General features: G+C 38.3%; 1 protein-coding gene across 2 annotated transcripts in view; it reads right to left on the reverse strand.

Annotated features, from left to right (window-relative positions):
• Positions 1 to 3,594: 3,594 nt before the first annotated feature.
• LDB2 (LIM domain binding 2) overlaps positions 3,595 to 27,019 on the reverse strand; it is a 119,200-nt gene continuing 95,775 nt past the window's right edge. Inside the window, exons 6-9 of one of the 2 annotated variants that reach the window (XM_053458301.1) lie at positions 9,851 to 9,974; positions 8,508 to 8,659; positions 6,728 to 6,802; positions 3,595 to 4,411 (exon numbers count right to left, since the gene is read on the reverse strand). In XM_053458301.1, the coding sequence (XP_053314276.1) occupies positions 4,181 to 4,411; positions 6,728 to 6,802; positions 8,508 to 8,659; positions 9,851 to 9,974 (582 nt within the window). In that variant the 3' untranslated portion in view covers positions 3,595 to 4,180. The remainder of the gene's footprint in view (positions 4,412 to 6,727; positions 6,803 to 8,507; positions 8,660 to 9,850; positions 9,975 to 27,019) is intronic. The other variant, XM_053458302.1, reaches the window with a different exon arrangement.

Below are 27,019 nucleotides of genomic sequence, written 5' to 3' on the forward strand. Positions count from 1 at the left end.
GTCATATGGTCAGATGAAACCAAGGTAGAACTTTTTGGTAGAAACTCAACTCGTCGTGTTTGGAGGAGAAAGAATGCTGAGTTGCATCCAAAGAACACCATACCTACGGTGATGCATGGGGGTGGAAACATCATGCTTTGGAGCTGTTTTTCTGCAAAGGGACCAGGACGACTGATCCGTGTAAAGGAAAGAATGAATGGGGCCATGTATCGTGATATTTTGAGTGAAAACCTCCTTCCATCAGCAAGGGCATTGAAGATGAAACATGGCTGGGTCTTTGAGCATGACAATGATCCCAAACACACCGCCCGGCAACGAAGGAGTGGCTTCGTAAGAAGCATTTCAAGGTCCTGGAGTGGCCTAGCCAGTCTCCAGATCTCAACCTCATAGAAAACCTTTGGAGGGAGTTGAAAGTCCGTGTTGCCCAGCGACAGCCCCAAAACATCACTGCTCTAGAGGAGATCTGCATGGAGGAATGGTCCAAAATACCACCAACAGTGTGTGAAAACCTTGTGAAGACTTACAGAAAACGTTTGACCTCTGTCATTGCCAACAAAGGGTATATAACAAAGTATTGATATGAACGTTTGTTATTGACCAAATACTTATTTTCCACCATAATTTGCAAATAAATTCTTTAAAAATCAGACAATGTGATTTATGGACTTTGTTGTCGCATTCTGTCTCTCATAGTTGAAATGTACCTATGGTGAAAATTACAGGCCTCTCTCATCTTTGTAAGTGGGAGAACTTGCACAATTGGTGGCTGACTAAATACTTTTTTGCCCCACTGTATATGCATGCGATAGTACATACTATTTAGAAAATATTGTATTAATATTTTGCATTTAAGAATGAAGCTAGCTATAATAAAAGCCAAAGAAATATCATCTAAGCCCTTTAGCCAGCTGCTTTTCAAGTTACTTGTTGCTTCCTTATATCAGAGTGGTGTCACTTTGTGCTGCCACTATTATGGGCAACCTGCAGTAGTACCCTGGTGTCCTGCGCAATTACGCCCTCCTCACAGGTTGTTATCCTTAGTTCCCCACTAAGCTTCAGTCTAACACTCCCTCACTTTAACACCATATACAAACACAGTCTCTCTCCATCTCATCATCTCCCTTTCACCTTCTCTTCCCATATCTCAGATGCCAGTAACACATGGCTAACCCTTCTGTCACAAACGCTGACATACACTCATGCTAACACTATATACTAATACTCACGCACAAGCTAACACCAAATTCTAACACACACACACTCATACTAACACTATACCCTAACATACAGTTACCATATGATACAGACACTCACACTAACATATGCATAGACAAACATCATATATATATACACACACAGTAACACCACTTACTCACTCACATGCTAGCACTGTACACTAACATACATGCAGATACACTTACTCTAACTCCATACATATACCATCCCTCTAACACCATTCAATCATACATACATACACATATATACTTTCACTCACTGATTCACCTCCTCCTCTCCCTTTTCCCTTTCCCCTCTCACAGCTCTCCTTCCCTCCCCACTCTTCTTTTACCTTGTGCAGAGCCTGGTTTTCAGTGCTAGCTCTTCTCTACTTAAGGTTAGTAATAAGGACTCCAAAGGCTGAAGTAACTTCAATCTCAGGTGTCTGGAGCTGCCCGGAAAGCGGCTAAAGGAGACTGAAGCGGCAGCCCCAGAGACTATGGGCTAAAGAGTCCCCAATCAGGGTTACCACCAAAGCACTGGGGCTTCAGCCCCTTAGTCCACCCCTAGTGAAGCCCCTGCTGATAATTATATGCCAACAATCAGTCATCCTCTATTCCATTGTATACTACAAATATTAAACACGTTGATCTAATTAGTTTAGATATTCAAATAAAAAACACTATTGAAGTTCCAAAATAGTGTAAGTGTCTCAGTGTAAAATAATGAGGAATCACACTCTGGTTTGCACAATTTATTGGCACACCAATTGGCAAAGCATACATGAATACATTTGCTCATAACACATTGATTTATACTGTGTGCTCAAAAATGACTGTATGAAAATGAAAGAAAATTCAGACCTATAAAGTTCCACATAAATACACAGCAATAATAATAAAAAATGCAAGAGGGATTTACAAAATATTTATACAAGAAATATACTATGAAAGATAACAACAAAGCCAACCAAGATACGATAAAAACACAAGTCTGGATTTTAATAAACGTTCCACAAAATCATTGTTTACATGGCTTCGAGATACCAGAAAGGAAAAACAATTTGTAAAAGAATTAAGGTGTATATTCTGGCATGGAAAATTTTCAGTCTCCCCTTGTTTTTTTGTGTGCAATAATACAATTTATTATTCACCTTTGAAAAAAATAATGTATATTGCAAACAAACAAAAAAAAATCCAACAAAACAATATAAAAAAATTTCAACAGCAGTAATCATACAAAGGTATAAATGAAGTTGATGATACATTTGTTAAAGCACAAATGATTTTAGTATTACAAAAAGTCCCACACTTACAATCTGTTGTAAGTTAATACTGTCTCAAGCATTGTCTGTGAGTTCGTAGCAATAGAACAGAATCACTAATTACAGAATTGTTTAGAATGATAAGAAAATTGGGTTCTTTGCTGGTTGTGATACTATACAAATATGTATCTGAAAGAGCAAGTAAATATCCCACCAGGAAAACAAAACATCGGTCCTTTTATAGTTTGCTTTGTTCACTTAAAACATATTAAAAAGAACCATGTATGTAAAATAAGAATGGAATATTTTATTATAATTTTAAATTGAAAACAAGATGGGATCTAGATCGGCAATTCACAATTGGAGCGGAACCAAATATCACTTGAAAATGATATCATTAGTTTATCAGCTACAAAATGTTTTTTTTGCTTTCGTCTTTTTGCTGTATTTTATATGAATATTAAGCAGATAAACCTTATGAAGCACCTGTCGCAAGCATTCGGCTAACCTTCATTCAGCAGGGTTTAGCAGATAAATATAAATATTGTTTTATTTTGTTTTCATGGTTACATTGGGCAACAGGTCGAGTACAACATAGGGGCAAGTGGATACTGGTACAACGGGGTAGTTTGAGGGTTTGAAAAAGTTGTCAACAGGTATAATTATGTCTTTACTTAGGTTACACATCTATACCAGATAATATACCATAATATACTAGGCCCAAGTATTAAACAATCCATAACAACAGCATCCATTGTAAATGCCCAATGCATTTCATTGTACTCCTCCAGTGCATCCCCAATGAGGCCGTGATAATACCCAGTGAAAAAAGCATAGGGTTATTTCTTTCCATGGTCCTGAGTTCCTTGGGTTTTTACTACTAAAATATTAAGGGTGCCTAAGGGCATAGATAAAATAATTTGTAGGGATTTTATGATTTACTTCAGAAAGATTAGTGTGTAACTTCCAATTATTCTGAACTCAGGGACCAGGGTGTACATTCTTGTGTATTATTTTATTCTGTATATATATATATATATATATATATATATATATATATATATATATAGTTATGATTTAAAGGGTAATGAGATTAATGTATTAATTAATATTAATGTATATTACTGTATTAATTCATGACTCATGTATGAAGACTTGATGTCCTGAAAAGAAGACACAAAGAATTGCTGAATTAGTAAGCTCAATTGAGTGAAAAAAGGCATTAAGGTAAAAGTTCTATTAAGCTAATAGCTGAATGCTTATCGAATCTCCTTTACACATTAAAGGACACCGTGCTGCCCCAAACAGCCTCACCAATGATGAATGCATTTTAAGGTACTTACTGAGGTATCCCTCTATCCATTTGCAGACAAGTAAAGCTAAGCTATAAGGTGACACCCAGCTACGATGTGCAATAAAGAGCATGATAGCTGGAGTTTAATTTAACAATACTGGACCGCATCTGTTCATATCTTATATGCCTTTGTTATCCAAAGTATCACAAACAACAAAGAAATCAATTCAAACCAAAGACGGTACTTCAGGTCATTGCACAAGTAAAATATTTGAGCTGTTACGAAATAGGCGTCTTTGCAAAAAGTTCTTGGTTGTAATTATACATTTTCAGTAAGGAAAACAATGCAATGAATTGTATTTGTAACTTGCTGATCACAACAGAGAGTTCTTGAATGGTGACTTAAACTATTGTGATGCTTGTTGTGTTGGGTTGTCCGGTTTCGTATCTGGATTAGGTGGAGGTTTGTTGTTCCATGGACTATTGTTTCCCAAAGCAGGTGAATTGTTGAAATCTTCTTCATCATCCATACCATTAGCTGCATCATACTGAGTGTTTTCTAGTCTAGTGATAAGCCTTTCATCTTCATCTCCAAATTCTCCACCCATCAAAGTCGGTTCTCCTACCACCATCACATCCTGTGAACAGCACAGACCATTATTATGTGGGTACCTTGAGGAAAGACAAAAAAACTATCGATGACTGAATGTGGGAGTCAAAAGTGATATTATACTGACTAATATGTTCATTTCTTACACATTAAGTGTGTGGAACAAGATAATGCCTTCCTGGTCTGAATGTGGGTCCAGGTACATATGGCTGTGTTTATGATGACTTATATGTATAGAGTGTGCAGAAGATGCTTTATTATCAACTACCGGTATTTTCAGAAATAAAAATGAACATCTATGTTTCCTACTGTCACTTCTCATGAAGCCACTTTTATTCCTACTTCTCCCATGGGTCTCCCTTTTGAGTGGCTTTGGATATTCAAAACCATGTATATGTTTGTTCCTTGTAGAATGTCAGATAGTAACTACCTACTACCAAGTTACCTACTTATAATTTTAGGAGCTTAATTGCTAGACAGTGGGGTTTATTCACTAAAGTGAGAGTTGCCATTAGTTGGATTCAACTCTCTCAATTCACTTTTTATTATAAATGGCCGTTCATAGCAAATTTCTCCATCAAGGAATGCCGACTTGGTCCTGTATAATGATGTATACAGTAATTAAATGGGCTAGGAGATTTTAGACATCTCACAGATTTAACTGTACATTATATAGGGCAGCCAAGATCTTCCTTCAGCAGAAGCTCACTGGGATTGGGACTTCATAATGTATAGCAAAGTCAAGGATCTGAAACACAACTATCCTGAAAACTAGCCTATCAATGCTCCTTAATGAATAGCCATAACCTACTTTTAATTTTGGTGTTTGTGTCCCTGAATGCTAGACAATAAACCTATACTTTCCTCCAACTGTTTATTATATTGGGTCAAGTTCTTGACAAAGTAATGCAACACCATCATTCATGCCGCTCACGCAGTTTTCCCTCCTCCACCCTCACCCCCCTACAAGACCCTGCAGACGAGCCTCGGTTACAGGTGGGTCTGGGTGCCATACACCTGCCTTAGCATACCCCTGATAATTACATTCTTAACACCTCCATTGAAGCTTGTTTTCACTTTTTTATGTAAAATAAGTAACATCTTTACCCATGTCTATCCCTACCAGAAGTCCCTACTAAAAATCCAACCGGTAAGAGCAGAAAAATTAGCTGAAAATATAGTGAACATTTTTATCCTAAATATATTTTAGGACATTAATAAAACAGTAAAATATATGCTGTACTGTATAATGAAACAAAAATGATAATTCAATATTTAGTATAAATACAATGAATAATTAATGCTATCAATAGACCACTGAGTTTGACAACAGTTAGATTTCATTCACTCACTACACCTTGCATTATGTTCAGGCTGACTGATATTCCCTCTTCATTAACCAATGTTAAACCTGACCTACTGCTCCTTGAGTTTAGTCATTCATTAATGTAGGGATTTTGATGAGGATGATAATTTTCACACTTATTTGTCAATTTCAGAACTAATTAAGTAATTAGCAAACAAAAACATGTGTGATTACAAGGATGTCCCCACTTTACCATCTGTCGTTTCCAGGGAACTGTCACTATACGGAGTGGATAATGTTATACCATTGCTTTCAACACTGGGACCTCTGCACCATCTGCTGTGTAATGCTGATCAGAGCTGATCACAGCTTATGCACATATTCTACAAGAAACTGCAGCGTGACTTATGACCTAAGCGTGGTTTTCTTGACATGATGAGCCACAAAGTTCAATCTCTGGTAGACGACAGGAGTTTCTACATTATTTACTGATTTTAGCCTGGTGGGACCAAGGTTAGACAACAAAGCTAGAATTTTTTTATTATTATTTTTTTTTTTAAATCAGGTGTGTTACAAACTTCGTTAAGGGGAACTGTCAATATCACAGCATTTAGCATAAATAAATTACAACAATATATTGTGCGATAAATGTTTTTTTTAATTAGTGTATTAATTTAGAGTTTTTCTGTTTAAAGGCATACAACCATATAACTTTATATTTAGTGTTTAAGTCCTCTCTCATTGTATCATTCTCATTCAATATTAGAAGGAAACACCAGAATCTTATTTAAATTGTATGGGGAAAAGATGGGAGATACTTATATAGTGCAGTATGGATTTGTAATTAGAAACAGTATTTTAATGACAGACCAGTCAGTATTCCATGATGACTCCACTCCAGTTCTAAGAATAATATTTTGTAAAACATATACTTTCTACAGTATGTTTTTTTTTCAGCTGTAATTAGAGGGAATCATCATGGAATATTGACTGGTTTGGTATAACAGGCCCTTGGCTCTGCCTCGGCCCATTACTTACCAAACCGTTCCGTATTCCACGATAATTCCGTCTGACTCGTGTCTTATCTCCTAAGTATTTTTTTGTAGTGGTGCACTGCAAATAAAGTAGGATTTGTTTAGAAAAAAAAAATATTTACATCTTTAGACAATAGTCAAATGCTATTAAACATGGATACAACAGAAAGCACAAGTTTAATGGACAACTTTATAATAAATAAAATATATGGAAATACAATCCTCCAATATGTCCTGGAAAGGGTTAAAGTCTATAATACTCTATAATGCTTGAATTGGGAAGAGAGAGATCTGACAGCTGGAAGGCCAGTATTGGACTAAACATAATAAAATCCTCAAACTTCATAGGTTATATGATAGTAAGCTCAGTTTTAGCCTCATTGCAACATGCATCTCATTTAAGTAATTTTAGATGTGTAGTTGTACTTTGGCTTTAGTCACCTGTGTTTGGAATCTACCCCGTTTCATAAAATGACCTCATAGCATCCCAGTTTATGACCTTAACACCTGCGTCTTCTCTATTTATGAAATGATAAGGAAAGTAAAATGAAAAATCTGGTTTTCTGACAATGCCGTCAGTCTTTCAGTGTACAAGATTTTTTGACCTACATGCCGTATACCCAACAACTGTACATGCAGGGCTGTGACCCAGTATTTGTTCCTTGTATAACATGTACCAGGAAGTGGTGTTAAATGTGGAGAGCCAGAGAACATGGGAAGCTGATTATGAAGTTCAGGAGTGGTGGGGTTGGATGCTCCACCTTTTCAACCAGGAATGTTGGGAGGTATGCATCATGTTTGTATGACACATTATTTACATACGCAGTATTGGTACAAAGGAATAGCAAAGTCTGGAGACAATTGCTATAAAAAGAAGAGCTAACATGACTTTAAACTAATCCTTTGTGTTCAAAATAGTTAAGACACAGTAGCTGGTTAGTCAACTTTAGCATTAAGACAGGTAGATTAGGATACTAATTATAAGGAAGAGATTCAAATGAGTTTGGACCTCAAAGATACCCTGGAAAGCAGTAACTTAGCTTACCGCCTCCCAAACCTATGTGAGTATGGAATTTTATCCACATAAACCCACCAATTTCCTACCGTTAATCTTTATTATCTCAGATCGTTTGGCCACTAGACAGTAGTTGGGGACAGAGTTGGGTGCGGGGGACAAGTACAGGAGTTGTGATGAGCCAAGCGTCCTAGTGTCTGGCAAGGAAGCTCATAAATATCTTTTATAATGTAAGTCAACAAAGAGATTTGGGTCAGTGTATCAGAGGTCCAACTACTATTTTAAGATTATCATTTTAAAGCTAATACAACAAAAGTACCAGCATATATGTCACATAAACCGTCACTGAAAATATGATTCCTATGGGTAGGAGCTCCTGATCAAACCACAGTTCTTTTTTGCCACGATGCCTGTTCTATCTGCTTCTGAAATATTCTGTCAAGGAATTGGCTCTTTTTGCCTGTCTGTATGTTGAATGTTGAGTACGCCAAATGAAACCAAGCTGGGGCACTAAACTTTTCGTTGCTTTACAGAACTAATGCCTAGAATCTTAGGTGCTGTAGCATTAAAACAGCAAAAAAAAATCAACCCTCCAATTCGTACAGAAATACACATCCCATTTCATGATATCATTACATTGGTTAGTTTTATAAATATGGTGTGCCGCTTTGACCTTCATATAATCCTCAGGGAAACAAAATAACATTTCTTATGATAGCTTTGTCTTCCTGTTGGAGATCTGTAATGAAAACTTGTAAAAGGTACTTACTGGAACTTGACTTGACAGGTTGAGACTTGCCGGTGGTATTTTCCTCTTACTGTACACACTATTTGTGTTATTTCCAGCACTGCTGTTTGATGTGCTGCTGGTTGAATTTTTCCTTTTCCTTCTTTTTGTGGTCGTCTGTCTGGTGGGTTCTGCTGTTATAAGCAAACAAACAATATAATTCATTAGAAGTTACCTGCAGTTCATCGTGTTGCCTAACCTGAGTGTCAGAAATGCACTAAGTACCCTACGGCACAGTAATAAGCTGATGAGGACATGCGTAAGCTGACCTGCTAAGTGGACAAAGGTGCCAGATATGACATGTCCTCTGCTCACATTAACCACATGGGTGGCATAAAGCCAGAGAGAACGAGCTCCGCTTTCTCTTATTTACATAATTGATCAGGAGTCAGCAAGAATTCAAGATTAGAAACACACAGCTGCGCTCACAGGACTTTGGCTATAGCTATGGGCTTATAGCAGACCTAATGCCACCTCCAGGGCCGGCCTTAGGGGTGTGCGACCTGTGCGGCCGCACAGGGCGCCATGGCAAAAGGGGCGCCGCCCGGGACTTAAATTAAAACATTGTTTCTTTTTTTTGTAACTTTATTTAACATCCTCCATGTTAAATAAAGAAAAAAAAACTTTATTTAACATGGAGGATGTTAAATAAAGTTAAACAAACGGTGTTTTCATTTAAGTCCCGGGCAGGGGCGGCGAGCGGTTGCTGAAAACTTCACGAGCAACCGCTCGGCGCCCCTGCCCAGGACTCCGTCGCGGTGCTCCGAAGACGGACGCCTCCCGCTCCCACCGCAGGATTCCGGCAACAAGGTAAGTAAGGATAGGGAGAGGGGGTAGACAGTGATAAGGGGCAGAGGGGGGGGAAGGCAGTGAGAAGGGGCAGAGGGGGGGAAGGCAGTGAGAAGGGGCAGAGGTGGTAGATAGTGAGAAGGGGCAGAGGGGGGAGATTTTTTTCCTTTCTTTTTTTTGGGATGGGGGGGAGCCAGAGGAGTAGTTCGCACAGGGCGCCTCATATACCAAAGTAATCTAACACATCTGAGGTTAACCAACATATCTGCAGTTTATCAATTGTGTTCTATATAAAAACATAGATGTAAAGGGTCAAAGCTAAATATATACATTAGTAATGTATAAAGTGAGGTTTATTAGTTAATAACATAAAAGTTAAAGAAAATTTTGAGAGGTTACTTGCAATCAGGGGTTGCTAAAGCATGCAAGGTTAACACGACATACTTTACCTAGGTATTTTTCACCAGTACAATTAGCAGCACTTATATGAATGGTTAAAGTGTCCTCTCACATTATATGCCAGCACAAATCCATACCTGGTGGGGCAACCATCCTTTGCCATTTCTGAAACAGGCACGTCTTCAGGCAATCCCGCGGACTTAGGTTATATGTTTTATGTCTTGACATTAATTCTTGCATTGGCTCCAGAATTACACACAACTAAGAAAAAAACAAAACAAAAGCATTAAAATATCAACTCAAAAATGAATGTTATAATACATGTACTATTCATTTTGCATAGACATGTAATTAATGTCCAGGATTAAACCAAAAAAACCCTGTGGTGTGTGTGTACAAGCCCCATAATTAAGTGTTATGTCGAAGAATCCTTTGCTTGTTACATCCTTATCATGCTGTGTTACTACTGGAATGACATCTAAATCTAAATATGTTGAACCTTATTACAATTTCACATGTTCTCATACATTAACAACAGCTTACATTAATAATTAATATTAAACACCAATAAGAAAAAGAAAGCACACCCTCTTTGAATTCTATGGTTTTACATATCAGGACATAATAACAATCATCTGCTCCTTAGCAGGTCTAAAAATTAGGTAAATACAACCTCAGATGACCAGCAATACATGACATATTATACTGTGTCATGATTTATTAAACAAAAATAAAGCCAAAATGGAGAAGCCAGGTGTGAAAAACTAAATAGCTAGCTAACCAACTAGCAGCAACACAAAGCTTAAACATACGTCAAAATATTTTCTAAACCCTTTGTTGTCATTGCAATAAAGAGATTAATGCAAAAGCAGTCCATTCACCTTTGTCCATTCAACCTTCATGTGAAAGCCAATTTTTCTAAAGGTCAATCATTTAGTAGTGTAAACTAAGTTAAACATATATTTTTTCTGGCTGTACTTTAAAAAATGTGTCATTACTGGAAATAGCTAATGCCATTTTAGCCCAAGAAAAACCTGAGCCTTTAGTTGAAAGTAATACTTTTTATTGGGCCACCAAAGAAAAAAGGTGTAAAGTTACATACGTTTTCAGGACCTCAAACGTCCCTTCTACAGATGTTCTAAAGGTCCAGAAAGCTTGTGTAACTCTATATCTTTTACTATGTTGGATAAAGGCATCAACATCAGCAAATTAAGGGGGTCTTGGCTCTGTAGAGGTATAAAGCCACTGGGGCGTGCCAGATGAACACGGGTCTGAACCAATACTCTTGTTCCAGTTGTTTACCTTCAGCACACTCCGAGCCCATGCAAGCTTGCCATATAGTGATAATCAAATACAAAATGTGGAGAAATATCTCACATTCCCCCCAAAATACATAAAGTGGTGGGCTAGAACAACATCTTTATGGGAAATTGTGAAATACAAATCATATGCTCCACTTAATCAGCATGGCAAGTTCTAAAGTATATTAAAAACACAGAATTTCAAGGGCAGATAAGAACCACTTGACTTCGTCTTAGATTCACGACAGCCATATGCCTATCAAATGAATAAAAAAATAGCTCATTATGTTACTATTATTTTTTCCTACATTTTGTATGTTTCGCTTTAAAACAAAAAAAAATATTATACCTCACGAAATAACATTCACATTCTACCAAAAAAGAAGAAATTAATGCACGTGCACTTGATGTCAATTACAAGGTCATTGAGTTATAAGAGAAGAACGTGCCCAACTCACATCACAAACAACAAACATGCATAAAAGCAAAAGACTAATGGAAAAAATTTGTGCATAGATAAATTCAAGTAGAAAACTCTCTCGACTTTCCAGACCTCTTTAACAATAAAATTCTGCATAAATGGCTCGTATTTTGCATGTACAGATTTTTGTTGTATTTTCGTACAATTTGATTTGAAGAAGCACAGTCATTATCATTGAACCAGCATTGTTAAAAAAGCTTCTTCCACAAGCTTGTTATTTTGTTTGGGGATCCGTGATGCAGGCAATAATTTATTTAAACGATTTAATTTGTTTGAGCTGTACAATGATTCAAAGGGAGAGTGCATGCACTTTATATGGGCCGAATCCCAAACAAAATTATTTGTACAATTATTGTACAATTATATAGATGCTGTCAAAAAATCTTTCTAGATGTCTAAATGTGATGGCTTCATAAAAACATAACACAGTCTTATCTTCTGAGCTCCAGCTACCCGGAGCCTTCCCTTGCGGGATGCGGCCAGGGCCGGTGGGCAGTCCCGCTAACGTGAGTGGGCGTTCCCGATGACATCGGAAACATTCCCGCTGATGTCAGTTGGACGAGAAGCCGGGCGTGTCAAGACCCCGCTGCTGCGGCCTGGAGGATTCTGGTGTCAACTCGGAGAACTGGTGCTTCACCAGAAGTTCTCAGGGTGAAACCAGGAGAGTTCCCAGGTATGCATATGAGTGAACCCTTAAAGATGAAGTCTCACATGTGGAATAAATTAGAATTAAATACAGCTCATGTTATTACCATGTTCATTTATAATAAAGAAGAGACCAAGGACTGATTGTGCTCTTTACTTCAAGAAAAAATGGGCAAACTGAATGGCCCGAATAGGTTCTTAACTTCTATAGAGGAATCATGGCGGGGCTATACGTATGATGGGGCTTTGGGGGCATATGAATGACAATGGGGTTAGTACTGATGAGGGGTCGTTAAGGAAAGTTTTGATTTATTCTTATTTTAAAGACCGTTGGTGGGGTGGAGATGGTTGGAGTGGCATAGTCTTGATGAAGTGGCATGAGGATGATGGTGGCAATGTTGGTGATCAGGGAACATGTGGCTTGTGGCATAGACTCAATTTTCACATAAATAACTAGCACAACAAGTGTGCAGTGTGTTATAATTAGGGTTATGTTTAATCTATACTTGCTTATTATGTCGGAGAAAATTTTAATTAATTGTCTACTATTTCCTCAACTCCTCAGCTAGAAGGAGATGCTGGGGCCCTACAATAGTTAGAAAATCAAAAGATTTAAATCTGGTAATGCAGTGTAATGATGCAACAGAAATAGCCAGTAGGATGCTTGGGTGTATGGAAGCATCATTAATTTGTCCACTAGGGACCCCATTAAATGGCTACCAGGAGCAATGGAATGGTGTATTAGGTCATTAAAAATACCATATGCAGTTGTGGACACCATGGCTTCAGAAAATATGTAAATAATTTATCAAAAAAGAAGGTAGACTAGTTAGTGACCTTCTTAAGAAAACATACCCGGGGAAAACCCTTAAAAAGGGAGAATGACATGATAGAAACCTTCAAACATCAATAGATTAAATAATAACCATGAAGGAAGCAACTTTAATAACTGAGTCTAACTCAATAACCAGAGGGCATAGGTATTTAATTGATGAAGAAGTGAAATGCGAGGTTTAAACTGGTGCCCAAAATACCCAAAGCATAATGAGATGAGCCAGAACATTTACAAATATCTCTAAAACCACGGTATAAAGGTCCGCTGAACAAGGGGCAGATCTCAGCGTAATCGATTAATGCCAAGTTTGTCATATGTCCAATTTAAATGGATAGCATATTAAACCTGTATGTGATGGAGGTCATTGGTGTCTATTTGGCTAATTCTGCTGGTGTCTCTTTTTGATGGTGAAGGTAATGGAGCCATAATGTCTATAGTAAAAACAAATTAAACCCACGTAGCCTTCCACTTGAATTATTTCTGGCTAAGAATGTTTCCCTCACCATACTACTGACGCTCATAAAAATGCACAATGATAGAATGCATGGACAAATGAATAGATATTTGAGGAAAAGTGTAACCTTATATGTATAAATAATAACCTTTATTAATGAAGTTATGAGTTTTTTTTCCCATGTCTGTATTAGAATGGATTGTTTCAAAATATTTGAAATGCTTTACCAATACGTATGTCATTTTGTAAGTGAAATCTGCACACGACAATATATTACAGATTGCAATCCTGAACAACTGTCATTTTTAAAGGCGCCGTTCCACCCACCCTGCTTAATTTAACACTTTTGTAACTAAATGCAGCATTTGAAACACCATTCCAAGTGCTGTGGAATGTTCAAATCATCCCCAGAAAGGAATTACATAAACTGCTATCAACAGGTCAGAAAGTCACATATAGTCATACTTGGGAAGTTTCTGGCTCTGGCTACCCCTTGCGTGTAGGGGGTCCCACTAATGTCGAAGTGTGGTCTTGGCGAAGTGGCGGGGGGCACTGATGACTTCACTGAGTGGTCCAGCTGTGGGCGATCTGCTGACATTTTGGTTTTTACTTGTGCTAGTTGGCTATTTTATTCTATGCATTTAATAACATAATGAGAAGAATTTTCCCAGATACTAAACAGAATCAATTAACATGAGTGATATGTTTTGAGCATAATGTGTATTAACGGACTGCTGAACACCGTTAGAAGTACAGTGTCAATGTTTAATTTTAAGACAGGTACATAATAATATTCTGCCTGTGTCATAGATGCTGTGAGTACACTAAACTCTGATGACTGTGTGCTAGAACGATGTAGCACTTCTAGAGCTTTCAGATAGGTGTGAACTCACTGGGAAGATTATATTGATTTACAGCGCCAAGCCTCATATCGATCTCCAGTAACATGACAGTCAGCCATATATCACCATTGTACCAGTGCCAGCTTATTATTAACATTGGATCTCATTACCGGCGTGAGTAGACAGTGAATAATGGCACAGTACTGCGCTAAGACCAAGCCCATTACATAATGTTCCATCTGTATGAAAGCTACTATGATTATCATACCGTCAGATATATAGGGGATTTTAAAAATATACAATATTTTGAGTGAGTGCTAATATTTTCTAATTGTTCTTAGAATGCATGAATGTCCACTGCAGGCAAGTATACTTACCTAACACTGCAGGTGCCTGGGTGCTTTGAGGATGTGCATCTTCAGTTAGACCCCCCCACACACACATAATGCTATCTGGCAGCCTCTTTACCCCAGCCCTCAACATTCCCCCTAACTTCACAACACTACCTAGCAGCTTACCCCACAAATCTATCTGGTAGTCCACCACAACAGTATCTGGTAGCCCCTTCCACCTGCAACACTATGTGAAAGCCCTCCACACTATCCTCCATCACTGCATACAACACTATGTGACATACAACACCATCTGGCAGCCCCACTCCTCGTCACATCAGGCAAGTCCTTGGTATGATTTTTCATGATCAATTTTTAAGTTCCTCCAAGCATGAATAATAATTACCATGGTGACAGGGTTTCTATACGTACTGATTAAGGTCTGAGCCTTTACATCAGGAAAAATGGGCAGACTAGTTGGGCTGAATGGTTGTTATCTGCCATCAAATTCTGTTTCTGTGTTCCTATAGAGGTGATCTGGAGTGGAGTTTTTGTAGTTCCAAGAAAACCCAGCATGAACAGCAATAGCGATGGCTGTAGCTCATTGTATCCTGTGTGTAATTGTAACTTTTCTGAGATTGTTGTGCACAGGATGAAGCATAGAGAGACCATGGGACCAAGTAAGTGACATAATGACATAGCTGCCTGACACAATTTTATATATAAAAAAACAACAACAGGATGCAATTTGGCTGCTAAGGTCAGAAAGGGCATATTAGAGATGAAATACATGAATGGTGTAATCAGAGTGGAAATAATAATGCAGCTTATTAGATAAAGGTCCAAAAAGTGCTTCAAAAAATCATGTTAGTCTTACATTATGTAAGATTTATGAAAGCTGCTCTTGCCAAGAAGATTATCTATGTAGTGTTCATATCATGTACAAAAACACATCCAAAATAAATAATATTCTACAAGAATAAGTATTTCTTGCTCTAGAATTGAGCTTTCCTTAGCAGATCCTGTAGCATCACCCTGGCTGCTCAGTGAACCGTTTGTGGATCTCCCGAGCATAGAAGCTTTATCCATTTCATGTGTATGCATCTAACAGAACCATCAGCCTGCAGACATTTACTATTATCTGCCCTAGCCGGCGTCTATGTCGAACAACAAGAGCTGTATGATATTCTTTTACAAGTGTTCTTCCCAAATGGAGCTCTATCATGTTTCATTTATGAATAACACAGGGATGAAAAGGTACATATATTGGGAAACAGCACAGGGCACCAGTTATAGGTTGGCATGTGCCATTCAAATCCTTTAAGTACACACACAGGAGCTTCCTAGGCTAGCCCACTTAGAGCACTCCCATTCTTGCTCCATATTGGAGCTTGGAGGGCCAAGCCATGGACATAGGATGTGGCTAGTCCATATTACAATGTGAAGTAAGTGGGAATGGGTTGAACCAGGTAGGGCATGCTGCCACTTACTCACTCGCCCCTCTGCCGAGTAAAGAGCCCACTAATCACCTGTGTGGGCAAGGAAACAGGTCGCTAAGTCAGTGGGGATGCCGTCATGAGATTGTTTCTTCCTTTGCATTAGCAAATAAATTCATGGCGGAGGGCAGCACTGGAAACACGATTCATCTAGGATGGTAGAGACTTTAGGAGTGACACTGGGGCAAACCTGGAGAGCTCCCTGGTATGCAGATGCTTCATACTCCTAAAGTCAGCAGGACTGCTGTGGTTCAGATAATGAACAGCTAAAGCTTTAGGGAGCTGCTACGGAACCCCTAGGGGATTTTTATTCTTTGGAGCTTTTATTCGACCAGAATACAGTCTATTGTGATTTCCACAGCTTTCAATAGGTTTTTATTTACAAACTTGCCGAGTTTTTAGTGCTTATATAGCATTCATGCAAGTTACCCACTATTGGTAAATGGACTATTTATTATGTATCCGTTGCCTTGGTGTACAAGTTAGGCTATAATCTTTTTTTATTAATACACCGACAACATCTTTTTTATTAATACTGACAAAAAAAACAGTACATAAAATAGGAAAACCAGTACATAAATAAAGCAAAATAATTTCAATGTTGTATATACCTCTGCACAACCAACACAACGCCAGTAAAATATTTGCAATGGCTAAGCTGATTTTTCATCTGCCGGCAGTAGATGGCAGAATGGAGACACCAAAGGTTTCGGTGGCTACTGCAATAATCCCAAATAAACTATTCTTCTGTGTAAAATGGTGTTATTTGAAATTTAAAAAAAAACACTGTTTTCAAGTGCTGGAATTAATTATACCAGATAGGACAATCTTGGTTAACAAATACTGCCATGAAAAAAAAATAAGGAGACAAAAAATGACAAATTCTGTAGGGTTTGTGACATTGTCTTTCAATTAAGGTAGTCTTAAGACGCAGGTCTCACACCCCAGTTACTACTGTTCATAAACTATAGGATTTGAAATACATAAATATAAAAATACAGCAAAATATACTCAAAATACAGCATTTACGTCAAATAATAACTAACATACAAATAATTAAGAAGGGATTGGTGACTGAGTTGGCTAATATTGAGAGCTGTGGATGCATATAAATGATTAGAATATATGCATACCTGGAAACTCTCTGGTTTTAACTTGGAGAACTCCGGGTGAAGCACTGCTTCTCCTGTTCTCCGGGTCAACACATGAGTCCTCCGGGTTGAGGGAGCGGGGTCTTGACGCGCCACGCTCCCCGGCCATTTCTCTGTTTCTAAGTATGATGAGAAACTAAACACGGTACATTCTTTGTAAAGGATATTTGACTAAATGTCCCATAAGCCACAATGACTTCCACAAGCATGGTCACTGGTGTCCAGGTACAGACACTTTATCTACCCCTGCAACTTCTATTTCATTTTTGTATTCTGAATTCTAAAGGCGGTTAGGTGGGTAGGAACAGTCATGCTGATCGCGGGAATAGGGAGTTTAGAAACATTTGTCTGCAGAAGGTGGGTTTTTAACACACCACGAATTAACTGTAAAATACATGACTGCAGTTCGCTTCGCTTCTTCTTTAGTAGAAACCAAAAATTACTTAATTAGGAAATTAATTAATCCTCTAGTTCTGCAATATTTTGACACACATCTCAGCTTCATTAATGCTAAATGATCCCGTTTAAACCAAGAATCCTCAAAACAATTACACTGACAAGCAAAACACACACGTTGTATATCGTTTTAATGAATGAATCTGGTTATGCTAAAATCTGTGGCAATGTCTCGTATAAAAAAAAGTGTCCATTAGTCCTACTTTCCCTCTACTGCTACCAACGTCACAATAACATGAACTCATATGTAGTGTTACCATGCACGGAAATCATCAGATCTAATGCCGTGTATGCTTAAATCCTGGCTCACTAGCTTTGCATGTTGTGTTATATATTTTGGAAACAGGCATGCAAACAATTACAATAGATGTATGTATGTGTATATGTGTAAATGATCACAATGTTCTTATGTTCTGCTATCTTCACTAGACTCCACGTCCTGTTTTATCAGCTTCTTCACAAATTGTTTGCATTTAATTCCTTTGCAATACAGTATTTTATACAAATAAATGTATTGTTGGCGGAGAGCATCATGTTGAGGAAATTAAAGACACTCTTCCATCTGTTAAATACTTAAGTATTAAGCGTTAGATGCATCATTTACAGTGCTAATGAATGCCCTTCCCAAAAATAACCGTGTACAAAATTGCAGAATTCATCATTTTTTGCCAGGAACACTCTATTGCCACATGACAACCAGGTATAGATTGTTGCCATGGAAACAGCTTCTTAAACATTTCTGTGCTCTACACAGTAGTGCTACACTGATATGTCCATGGAGTAGTTAATGCAATCAGGTATATTTTACCCCTACTTTTTGCTGTACTTTACCTATTGTTTTTGTACAATAATAAATTGTAAGATTGAAAAAAATGTAAGATCCCATATACTCCTATGTCTTGTCTACTGATGTCTCCTCTGTTAATTGTTCTGGCAGTACAGAACACGTGGAGTCTCAGGAGACTCCTTTAGGAGAACTTTAGTAAATGTGGCCTTTATTCCATAGGGTGAGGAATACGGCAGGCTACAGGTTATTTAGGACAAAAAGGATAACTAAAAAGTAAGCATGTGGTGCGATGCTGATTTGTTTTGTCTCACCAAAAACTGTTTGAAGTCCATCCTCTTCATTGGGTGAAAAGAAAGGCTGTAAACCACCTCAACCATCCTAAATACACATTATCATCTTATTTCAAAGCACATTTAAAAGGAATAATGGTAATGAGATGAGATTTCTACCTTTTTTTTTAAATAAAGTTTTTTATAAAAGCAGACCCTGCATGTATTTAGCTGCAAAATATGATTCTTTTATAAGCCGGGATAAGTGTCCTTGACATAACAGTGAGAAACACGATGGCACTAGAATTCCATAAATAAAAATAAATTGAAGTTTAAAGTGAGAAACAGGTGAGCTACCAATACATAAAACATTTTAACTTCGCTGTGCGTTATGAAAACCCAGTATTGTAGACTTTGTGGGTGGTGGGGATCAAGGGCTGGCTGCGGAGATCCTCGGATCTCACCTGACCAGCCCAGGAAGCTGTAAAATAAATGGAGGTCTGTGGTCCTTCAGCACAACATAGTAGGAGTTGTCTGCCACACAAGTGACAGCATAGATTGATATGGCACCTTCATGTAATGCAATGTAGAAAAAAAGGTACTATGAATTTTTTATTAGCTTGTATATAATTAAATCTGTCTCTTCTTCTAAAGAGGAGCTTCGTAAGTGTTAGGGCCATTAAAAAGCTGGAACCATCGTGAATGAGAAATCAATGAGAAATCAGAAGCATTACAGCGTTGGAAGAAATGATCCACACACGATTGTTCCAGAGGCTAACGCTGCTTCAAGTGGCGCTTAAAAATAAACTGTTTTTACATTTATTTTATTCGTGTTAACGTTGCCAAAGCATTTGATTCCCTTGCCTGAGCAGAGCCAAACACACTGTTATTCTACATGATACCATCTCATTTATCAATGTACGGAATTCTTCGAGATGATAAATCCACCACAGATAATGTTCTTCCTGTAACTTCAACAAAACAGAGCCAAACGTATCCATAGATCTTTGTGGTCATGTTCCTTTTCTTGTGATACATGTTTCAATGCTTATGAAAGCAGCATAAGCTCGCTGTAATCTCTTACCCTTTTTCCTTAAGCCACGGCTATGTAATAGGGCTCTAGTGGACCTATATATGAAAGGCCATTTTGTAGAAGCTACAATCATAACTTGAGAAATACGATATTACATGGTTTCCCCCAACTTCTATTATGTTGATTAAAGAAATACATTCTTGAACATTTTACTCTTTGTGGTAGTCTAAGGAGTATTACCATACCTGGGAACTTCTTCACTCCGGCTACCCGGAGCCTTCCCTTGTGGGACACAGCCAAGACTGCCCACTGACATCAGTGGGTGGTCCCCCTGACATGGGTGGGCGGTCCCCTGATGACGGTGGTTGGCCCCGTGATGTCGGTTGGTGGTCCCATGATGTCTGTGGACGTTTCCGCTGCCATCAGGGGGCGTTCCTGCTGATGTCAGCGAGAAACACCCCCATTTTAAGGGCAAATGGGCAGGGAGCAAGGCGTGTCAAGACCCCACTCCTGCAACCCGGAAGATTCGGGTGTTGACCTTGAGAACCGGAGAACCGGTCAAACCCGGAGAGTTTCCAGGCATGAGTATTACCTAAAAGGGAGGGTTAGCACGAGAGTTTGCAGGCCAAATGTGGTTTCAACTCACTATGCATTGTAAGCCAAAGGAGTGAGCTTCTGCTTCCGGAAGAGCTTGGCTGGCCCTATGTAATGCATAGTTAACTCAATGATATATCTCCACTTATTGGATTATGTATCATACAGGACTATCACAGCCCTTCTTGATAGCGAAACTTGCCAGTGTTGGCCATTAATGATGAATAGTGAACTGAGGCAGTTGAAACAACAACACGTCTACTTTTAATGAATAAAAGTTATATCCACCGAGCGAGTGAAAACAAACTGCTCGTAACCGGCTGCCGATCTATCTGTTTATTTGATCTGTGTACATATGGACATCATTACGAGTGCTATAGTGGAAAAGGTACTTAAGTACACTTCTCGCTTTCAGTAGATACATAATAGCAGTGGTGGAAAAGAAACAGAAGCCTTGTTTTTGAACATATGATAAAATGCATTGGACTCAATGTAAAGAACATTACACTCTCTCGGATATGGGAGTGTTTCATTATATTAGACAGAAAGGAGAAATGGCCCCTAGGTATTAACTAAGTAGGGTAAGAGGAACCTTCTGCATCTACATGATGTTCACTGCTACTGCAGAAATAATTTGATATTTTATTTAGTGTATTCAGATATACCTGAGCATAAACAACTTAAACCTGACACCTCATCAAATCATGTATATTAGCGTGTTTATTATGGGTAAATGGAGTTGTATGGTAAGGCTAATATGTCCTTCAGGCCAGATTGTTTTGTTGACATACAAAGTGCGGACTGCACTGATATATATTGGTGAGAGGCAGGCAGAGGACAAACAAAGGTTTGCCAAAAGGGATTGCAGACAGCTTTGTTTTACAGTCTCACTTTAAATGTCAACCCATCCACATTATCCTGTATGTTGCAGAGTGAAAAATAACACAATTTGTACAATGTAGAAAAACATGTTTTTTTCCCTCATTGCTTTCTACTGTGAAATGGCTGCGGCACTTTTATTTAGCCCAGTTCATGAGAAGGATGGGACCAGTCCGTATCTTTAGGAAACAGCATGGGAAGTCCCAATTTCCCATTTTGACATCTCCCAGTACAGCCTTCAATGTTTTTGAGTTACGTTTCCTTCCTCTCAATTGGACAACAAGTCCACATGCACTTTCTACAAACATACTTGCTTTCTATGATGTCAAAAAAATACATTGAATTGTTTTTTTTTTTTACCTGCAAATAGTACGACTTTCTGTACAAAAGGAATAAAACGCTGTTCTATTAAATCATTCTGAAATCTAGTGGTAAAAATGACACTGATACTAATAGAGTCAATAATTCAGAAAATAACATCCATGAAATGACTGTATTTGGACACAATCTAACCAAATAAGGAATGAAAGGTTCAGTTTCTCCTTCCTTCTTCATTATCCAAGGGTATGCATGGCACTCAAGCTCCGGTGATCTAACAACCAACTGCATTGGTAATTTCAGCTAAAGTTGCTATGTATTCAATATGTAATGTATTTACTAAACAGCAAGTTTGCAGTTGAGTTGTGGTGAAAGAAACATCTACAGAATCTGCATGGGAAGTCCTGAAATGCCAGCGCCAGGATTATCTCCTGCAAGCAGGGCTGAACTGGCCTAAATACATCATTTACAGAACTGACAACCTTTTCTATTGTTAACATAAAAAATTTGTTTTTCAACAAAAATCAAATGCTTAGTACTGGGTGGCAAAATTCTGATATGGATCAAATCCATATTGTTAGGTCAAGGCACCATGCTCTTCCTAGCTTCCTAGCACCTCTCGCACATTGACAATTTGGAATAAGGTTTCCAAGAAGATTGCCATGCTGTCCAAGCTCCCAAATGCCTCTCTGGGTTCTAGAATGCTTGCTCGAACATATATTCATGTACAACTGGAGAGCAGGATAGTGAAGGATCATTATGACTTATAATCTTTTGAAAGCTAAATGGCAGGTCCCCAATAGTATTTTTATAAATATTTACAAGCTAGACAACTACTTCATCCGGTATCTGACCTATCCCTAGATATGTCTCATCTCAACCACAACATCACAGGGCTCCAGATACCAAAAGGCCAATTCCTGTAAGGTCCAACTACCTGTTGCAATCAGGAGGATGTATATAATTTGGGGAAGTGAACTGCACACTTCTTTCACCTTTACTCAATGGCTTGAAGCAGAAAAATAGTTTGGTGGGTTTCACTCTGCACTGATTGTGCAGAACTGCAGAAAAAGATTTTGTATAGGTTTTGACAAGACCGGCCAAAATGTATCCCCCCCTCCTTTTTTGCACTGGAGAAATGGTGGGTAAAAGGGAGATATGTCACACTTAACGTGGACACGTCCTGCTGTCTTTTAGTTGGAGAAAAATGATTACCTGGTGTGGCCTTACTGCTTACCTTTTTATCTTTGGTATCATCCCCAGAATTGTATCATACATTCTTTGCAACTGGATTGGCCATTGCTTACAAATCACATTTATCCTCTCAGATCTATCTTATATAAGCGTATGTTCCATCAGATGCACACTTACTACTTTATTTCACACACTATTGTGACACTGTCTTCCTCTGGTTACTTTGAGACCGACAACCTGGTTCTATTGGTTGAGTTTGACCTTAATTCATTTACATTTTAATACCCTCCACTTCTCCTCTATTACACATTCTCCTTGTTGTATTAATCCCCATAACTGTTTTCATCCCTACTAGATGTCCCTGTAGACTAAGACCGGAAACTGCCATTGCTGTTACTTCTGCTCTAGAAAGTGCTCAGGTCTGTTTTGTACGACTGGCACATTTGTTTTGAAAAGACGTGTAATATGGCAAAATACTTTGGGACAACTGTGAAATTGTCAGATCAGCATTATCTTTTTTTTCTTTTTTGTTAATTGGTGCAATGTCTGCTGTTATAACACTTGTCTATACATTTGTTGACATGCGCTAATAAAAACAACATTGATTTCCTCAGTTTTTAGAGCCATATTTAATTCTGAAGTCTCGGAGGGTGTTTTAAGAAATGTCACATACAAAAACCCAAACTTTGGCTATATACAGGGAGCTTTGCTCATTGGTCATTTGTTTATTAACCCAGAATATGAATTCTGTTTAAGTAAGGGTGTCCCGGAATGTTTCATCCTAGTCTTATTCCATTTCTAGTCATTCAATCAAAGAATAGATCCCCTCTCCATTAGCTGCACTCTTTTGTTCCTGCTGGAAACTTGTGTTTGAGCCGGAGTCTCTGGGGGGAAGCCCCGCTTCCCAGGTCTCCAAGTCAGTGTCCTTTTTCTCTGGGCACGGAAGCAGTGTTTGGGCATGCCCACATCCTGCCTACTGTCCAATTACCTTCCTCCTACTAAACACAGATACACCCACACTGTGTGATAAGCCACACCTCTATGTGAGACCACTCCCCCAGAAGGGGAGCCTTACGGGTAGCCTACCTTAGGAAGTTCCACTTTTGTTTCTTCTATTATCCGCGATTAATGTATTCACCCCATGTTTTCCTTTCCTTTTTTTGTTTGGTGTTTCTGCTCTTAATGTTGTTTCTGATTATGTTTGAATAATTCATTATTTGTATCACTGTCAAGAATTCCCCATACTGTTGATGATATTTTGATGAGGATAGATTTGTATGTAACAACACACTTTTATGTACTTTTCTCTGGGAACAGAGTTAGCCGGCAAATCCTTAACAAACAAGATTTACCAAGTCTACGTAGGAAACAGTATTTACGGAGAGGAGAAATGACTTCCTTAGATAAACAGGACTTATATATATATATATATTGGACTCCATTGGATTACGTTTACTGTTTGGGGGCGGTTGGGGGGTTAATCAACACCTGAGAATTGTTTGATAATTTAGTACGTCGCACAAATTAATTTGTCCCTCTAGATATATTACTGCAACCCAAAAAAATGAATAATGACAATGAAAAATATGCAGAAAGTCAGACGAATCCAGATATAAAACTGCATTTAGACTAAAGACTAAATCTAATTTATTTGTGTAATGCAATAGTTAAAAATCTGCTCGTTTACCCTCTCGGTTTATTAGCAATATTTTGCTTGCACAGGATTCAGTCTGCCTGACCATGAAACCGTTTTTTTTTTTGTTACTGCTTGTGCAGCCAACTGTTAGCGGTGTTTTTCTCATAACCCAATCTATTTTTAGACAGAATTGTAGGAAGTCTGCAGCTTTAATAAATGGGAAAGAAGGACATAGCCATGCTGCATAGTAACGTGCCAGCCCTAGAGATAGCTTGGTCTGCAGCCAAGGAAATAAAGAAAAAAAAAATAAAATTAGCCTTTACTACAAATTCACGACGAAATTAACAAAAAAAAAACAGAAATCAGGGCATATATATATATTTAGCATTGTTTTAAATGCATTGTTCATCTTTTGAGTTCTATCATATCGTTCAACACATGGAAAAAAAGAGAGAAAAACAACAAATCTAATTTGAACATAATATCTGATTAACAATCCTCGGTATAAAATACAGTTAGATGTTAGGGGATTGTGACCTCTTGATCAAACTTAAGTAGGGTCTGTAATGTCTTAATGAATTTCAAAGATAATGATGGCAGGGCCAGAGAAGAAGTCCAGGGAATTAAAGAGGTGGGAGAGAGGGATCTCTGGATGGAACATAGGTATGGGACAAAATGCCTAAATGTATTAATCAGTCTTAATCATACTAAGGTAGGGTTCATGTTGCTTCAATTAAATTAGAGATAACAAACATGAGAGAGGTGGGAGTGAGGGACCTCTGGACCTTATTAAACAAGAGGACATACGTAACTGACTCTAGCTATAAAGACATTTATGGATCCCAATAACATTCCCAGTGGCTGGCCGGCATCTCACATCCGACATGCTTGTGAACTCTTAGGGTTTGATTGCCTCTGAGTCTTGTTAGGCAAATCACCGCGTCACACAGTCAGGTGCTGACACCTTAACTTTCTAGTCTAATTTAATTATATCTGAGCATGTCTGCTGGTGTTTCCTTGCTGGAGTCTCAAATTAAAATCCCGATAAGGAAAAAGGGGGTTTAAATTAGATTATTTGTACCTATTGGTAAGTATGGAAACCATTTGGTTGCCACCATTAGCAAGTCCCTACAATAAAGCTTTTGTGATGACTATAAGAGCGTCACAGTCACTGGGTCAGCTCGAAAATAAAGTCCCTGATTTTCGAACATTTTGGATAGACACATCTTCATGAGACAAAAGCTCTAAAAGATGCTTAGAGTAAGAATGCTGGAACCACTAAACGCAATACACTAGCTATGTAACACACTGCACTTCAAAACAAACATAAATCACGGCGTTCTTTAGGGTAAGAGAATACATCATTTAGTTCAAATTTACACCAAATAAAGGTGCTGTCTCAGGAGAAGGCTGTGCCGAACTTTAGGCACTATGATTGGAAGTGTACAGTTTACTATGGACCAATCAAATTGTCCTTTACGCTCAACGAACAACCAATGCGGCAAATATTTGGTGGCCATCCACAGTTTACTTAGTGTCCCCATGTCATCCAAGCCCATTGCATTGATCTTCTTCTGTTTAATTAAGTCTTATGATGGAAGCTGCCATAATTAGGGTTGTTAATTTCAAGAGCTGGCTAATTTTTTAACATAAAAAAATTATAAAACTGCATTAATGATGTGTTTAACATTGCAACTTCTGACATGTCTTTATGGCATAGTATAAAAAGGATGCCACTTACAGAAGGCATATGGACAACATATGGAACTTCCCACCATGTCAACAGTCAACTATGCGGAAACTGGCTGGAACACTGAAAGTGTTGACAAAGAAGGTACGCGGTACAAAAGTGCAAATTCCAGCATAGTAAAAATGGTGGTTTCTAAGTGTTTTTTTTTTACTATTTCAATCTTTTTATAGTGTTTGATACAGACAGCTAGGGCACGTTGTTTATCGTGTACCAGCTGGCAAAATTGTTTGTTGGATGATTTCAGTATAAGACACCGAGCATGGCAGGTGGCAACAAATTGGTGTAATTTTGGAACGTGGGTGGCAAAGTGTACCGTGGAGCTCTGAATAAACAGTGGTTACCGGTGACATGTGGTTACTGTTGGATTTCTGGTTTATAGGGGATTAGTAAAACATTCCAAAACATAAGAACTGGTTATTGGTGATAAACAATCATAGATTTTACTAAGTTGATAAAATCCCACGGCTGCCCAATGAAGGAGCTGCCTTCTCTCGCGTACGCTCCCAATAACAATGACACACAATATACAAGTTAACAATTTGACCTCATCAAATAAAACTTTCACATGGTGGGGATGATCACAGAAATGTAAAAAAAAATATGTGTTTTAATTACAATTGAACCCGTGCTCCAGTTCTAACCCTTTAATAACCGTAACGCTCCACCCTCCTGCAACATGAATCATGGATGGTGCGGAGATGTAACATCCAAAACGTTATCCCAGGAAAGAAGGCATAACAGCAGCTGTGCCAGTCAAACAACCATGAACAAGAAAAAAACTTTTCTTGCAACTGATTGGCAGCTCTAAGCAACCAATCAGTGGCAGGAAAGTGCCAAAGACATTTTCTTCATG

This window comes from Spea bombifrons, chromosome 1 (assembly GCF_027358695.1).
Source record: "Spea bombifrons isolate aSpeBom1 chromosome 1, aSpeBom1.2.pri, whole genome shotgun sequence".
NCBI lineage: Eukaryota > Metazoa > Chordata > Amphibia > Anura > Pelobatidae > Spea > Spea bombifrons.